At 38.2% G+C, this 4450-nt stretch overlaps 1 protein-coding gene across 4 annotated transcripts in view; it reads right to left on the reverse strand.

Moving 5' to 3' along the window:
* trioa (trio Rho guanine nucleotide exchange factor a) overlaps positions 1–4450 on the reverse strand; it is a 129090-nt gene that overhangs the window by 46266 nt on the left and 78374 nt on the right. For all 4 annotated transcript variants that reach the window (XM_016509759.1, XM_016509762.1, XM_016509760.1 and 1 more), the window contains 3 exons: positions 3014–3145; positions 2528–2758; positions 945–1067 (listed from right to left, as the gene is read on the reverse strand). In XM_016509759.1, coding sequence (XP_016365245.1) covers positions 945–1067; positions 2528–2758; positions 3014–3145 — 486 coding nt within the window. The remainder of the gene's footprint in view (positions 1–944; positions 1068–2527; positions 2759–3013; positions 3146–4450) is intronic.

The raw sequence follows: 4450 nt of genomic DNA on the forward strand, positions 1-4450 counted from the left end.
TGCAGCACAGCAGAAATAGACTCCGTGCGGAAACGATCGCAACTTGACTGCTGCAGACGCACCGCTCCTGGAGCACACTGCCTGACCGCAATCGCGAGCAGTGTGAACGCTCTGATCCGTTAACATGGGCGCGGAAAAAATACGCACCACCAACGGAGTGTGTGAACCTGGCGTTACGTTTGTATGCCCGCCCGGTCTGTTCTGTTCTCGTGCTCCATTTAGGCGCGCTGCATTCTGAATGGTTCGGATAGCATACTGCGGGATGTCGGGGGCGCAAAATCGTGCTATAAAGCGATTTAGAAATTGCGCAAGCTCAAATCGCGATTTTATGACGATTTCGATTAATCGCACAGCCCTAGTTAATGGTCACATTGACATGCAGATACACAAACAAAATCTTTATACTTTTAGTGTTCAAATATTGTTTTTATATTGAAATGACTTATTTTTTTTATGATGCACTTTTATAATTTAATTCACTAATTTTAACAATTCACAAAACCCAGCAGTTCCTTCACAAACCCCAAAAACCACGATGTTTAATGCACTCTATGTTGCACTCTACTCTCAAAGAATAGAATATATTTTCCTTCTCTTTGTATTTTTGTAATCAATAAAATATTCCTATTCAAAACTGTGATAAACGAGTTTTGAAAAAGTAATCTAAGAGTAATCAAGAAAGTAGTCAGAATGCCATACCTAAAATGAGTAATCTAATAGATTACATTACTAACTACAATTTTCATCATGTAATTTGTAATCAATAACATGCTATAATTTGTAAGTAATCTACCCAGCACTGTTAAAAATGGATAGTTGGGAAAGATGTGTTATATTATGTTTAGTGACTCCTTATTAGCTGTGCTTTTGACTTAATTGGAAAAATACAGTGAAGCCCGATCAAATAAATCTTGAAGGGAAGGGGAGATTTTAGAGTGGCGAACCTGAGCAACTTCCTCAAAGTCTTCATGCCGTTTCTGCAGGGCTCGAGCGCGATGTAGAGATTTCCCCACTCCTGTGTGTTTGCTGAGAAACGCCTCACCGTGGTTCTCAATCCAGTCAAGAACCTGCTCACACACACAATGCACACAAGAGGAAAAAAATGAAATTAATATGTGAGACAGCAGCAGAGCTTTCCAGTCCTTCTCTAGGTGAGAATGTGTCCTGTCAGATAATGGGAGTCAAAACAAGGTACCACGACAGGTGATGCTGCAGGGTCCAAGACAGAAAAAATTATGCATAAAGGTGTCGTTCACAGTGTAGCTCTCCCTCTCTGCAGTTCATCGCATCCCCAGCACCTGAATAGTGGTTTCCATGGCAACACTTTCCCTCAGCCACAGAATTAGCCATTCTGCATTCTCTCGGTCGAACACCTCGCTGCAGAAAACCACAATCTCTGCACCAACAAACTGGCCCTGAACCTCTGAACACAATGTACAATAGAGAGATGCCTAGTATAACGCTATGGCAGCGGCTTATCCTTGACTTTAAATTATGTGTGACTATTTCTGTTTGTGTGTAAACAAATATAACCCCAGAGAAGTTAAGCCAAGATGTTGTGGTGGTGTTTTCTCTCCTGTATTAAAGTGGCAGTGGTAACAATAATTACATGCTAAACTAAAGCCTGCCCAGAAGTATGAATGTGGAAATCTCCAAAACAGAAAACAAAAAAATGTCCGCACTTTTCAGTACACTGAGGGGTATAAAAAGTACTGGTACTTTAGTACCAAGTCGACACTGAAATAAAAAGTAACTATACCAGTCTTCCTTTACTATCGGTATTTTTTTTTTAAAAAGCAAGTGTTTACAAAGGACACAAATTGTCAAATTATGTGTCATATTACATCATTAATATTAATCAAACAGAAATATTTAAAAAAAAATGTATAAGACAGAAAATATTAATATTTTGTATTTTTAAATCAATGCTATTTAATTGTTTTATTTTATTATATTAGTCAAGAAATTATTTTTTATTTAAACATTTTTATATTATTTTATATTGAAAAATGTTTATTTTTATTATTTGAGATTTGAATTATTATTCAAATTCATTAAATAATGGAACATGGAAAAATTTTATTTTTTAATTCGAAAGCTATATGCAATTGTATTTCATTTATTTAAAAAAAAATCACTTTGCAAGTATTACCAAAACTATAATAAAAATACTTTGACACATTTTTTTTTTGTGTGTATCAAAATTAATATCGAAAATCAGGAGATCTCACTGATACTGACTACTAAAATTTTATGTTAGGGACAACAAAAATTACAACAGTTACTTTGGTAACACGGCTCAGTTGCCTATGGAGTCCTTTCAGCTATTCATGCAGACTCTACTTGCTTTCTTTTGTATCTCCCTCTCACATCCTTCCATCCCATTGTATCATCTTGATGCTTTTTAAATCGTCCCTCAAGGGTATTATGAAATGCCACATGTAGTTCTCAGTACCACACTTGGACCACGTGGACTAGTGGGGTATTTTCAGGTGAATGAATATGTGTGTGTGTGTGTGTGTTTTACCTGCTGAACGTCTTGCTGGAATACACACAGCTGCAGACGTTGGTGCAGCCGGACCTTACGGTGCTGCCAGATGTTCTCCAGCTGCCTCTGGTGATGCAGAACCTCATGGATGATGTCCAAAACATGGTGCACCGCTTTGGAGTAATTGGCAGAAGCCGTCAGCGAATCAGTGCTGCCAGGGGTCAAGGGGCGCTGCAGTTTGTCCAATAAGGCTTTTCCATCTTGGCTCACCTGGGAAAGAGCGGGACAATGATGAGAAAACAATTGCACAAACCTAATAGACTAAATGAAGTTGTATTGTCACATGCATTGTAACTCTTCATAGCACTGCGTTTTATAATAAATATAATTAGCTAAAATTGCCACTTTAGACGTGCCTGTAATTGCTATAATGTGCAAGTACCATTTACTTTGGGATCAGTACCCTTAAATGGTTTTTCAAAAGTGCCTGGCAATTTAGAGATTTCGAGAGACACGGCTCGGTACCTCAGAGTGGGCAGCGGTGATCTGCTCATACAGGCCTTGGTGATGGTGGATGGCGTCCTCTAGGTCCTGTAGCTCAGAGGGCAGATCCACCTCCCCGCATGCTTTACACCATGAGTCCACATTGCTCATGTACTGCAGAGAGACACAAATACACACACACTTACAACAACAAAATAACAATAATATCAAGCCCCTTATAATAAAAAAGAAACAGTAATGAACAGCCATAAGGTAATGGACTAGATCGGTTAGTGCCAAGAACTAGATCAAACCAACTTACTTGGTTTAATCTTCAAAGCTTTGCTATGTAACCATTCTACACTAGCTTTGAAGAAGTTCTAAACCGTTTGTTTTTCCATCTAAAGTGTACTTAGACATACAAAGTGATTTCTTAACATAATTTTCTCCTCAGAACACGAATTTATCCAAAATCTTCATTAAAATCCATTCAAAGACCTTAAAGGTCCTATATTTTACACCTTTCTGGAGTTTTATTTTAGGTTTTGATGTCCTTAAGAATATATCAGCTACTTTAAGCAGGCTGTGTGAATTTTACTGTGGACTGACTGTTTTGAAACTTATATGGTAGTTACATAGCACCTAGACCTCAGTTATCATGAAAAAAGCCAGGAAATTTCCGTTTTGACAATATGGGACCTTTAAAACAGTATGTACTTTAAAATTCTAGTTCTAAATTGAACATCTCATAACTATCATCACAATGTTGTACATTATGTGCATATCTGATCGTATATTCCAGTATATTATGTCCATACAGACCTCTGACATCAAAAGAAATGGAATGAATTAAAACTAATAAGGGCAAATGCAGGACATGATGAGAGACATGGTTCATATGCCGCACTCCGAAATATCAATTCAAATCAAATAGTCTTTCATCTCATCTCACTCTTCCTCAGAGATGAAGAGCAGAACGTGGCTGGGAGTCTGGTTCAACTCAAACAGAATCTCATGCATGAGGACAGCCAAAACCAGACAGCCTTGTGATTGGCGGTTGTGGTGATGCTTAAAGGGAAAGAAATCTCTGGACGGGAGATTGTTGTTGATATAGCCCCTCTATGAAAACACTGCATGTGTGAGAGGAATATTTTATTAGGGAAAGCAAGCTTCACCTGTCCTCTCTACTGCCATCTCTCAAATGTGCTTTTCCCACATTTTTAAAGGGGTCATATGATGCGATTTCAATTTTTACTTTCTCTTTGGAGTGTTACAAGCTCTTGGTTCATAAAGAAGATCTGTAAAGTTGCTACTGTTTCCTGAACCAGTAGCCTACAATGCGCGTCTGTGGCACAAAGGCTGTTTCTATAAAGTGGGGCAGTTCCAACTTTGCAAGGACAGTCTGGCGCTTCTGACTCACAGACAGTAAGTATGTTTTTTTATATTTAAATAATTTGCCACTGATGATTCAAACGCGAG

This window comes from Sinocyclocheilus rhinocerous, unplaced genomic scaffold, assembly GCF_001515625.1.
Source record: "Sinocyclocheilus rhinocerous isolate Xijiao unplaced genomic scaffold, SAMN03320098_v1.1 scaffold53, whole genome shotgun sequence".
Classification (NCBI taxonomy): domain Eukaryota; kingdom Metazoa; phylum Chordata; class Actinopteri; order Cypriniformes; family Cyprinidae; genus Sinocyclocheilus; species Sinocyclocheilus rhinocerous.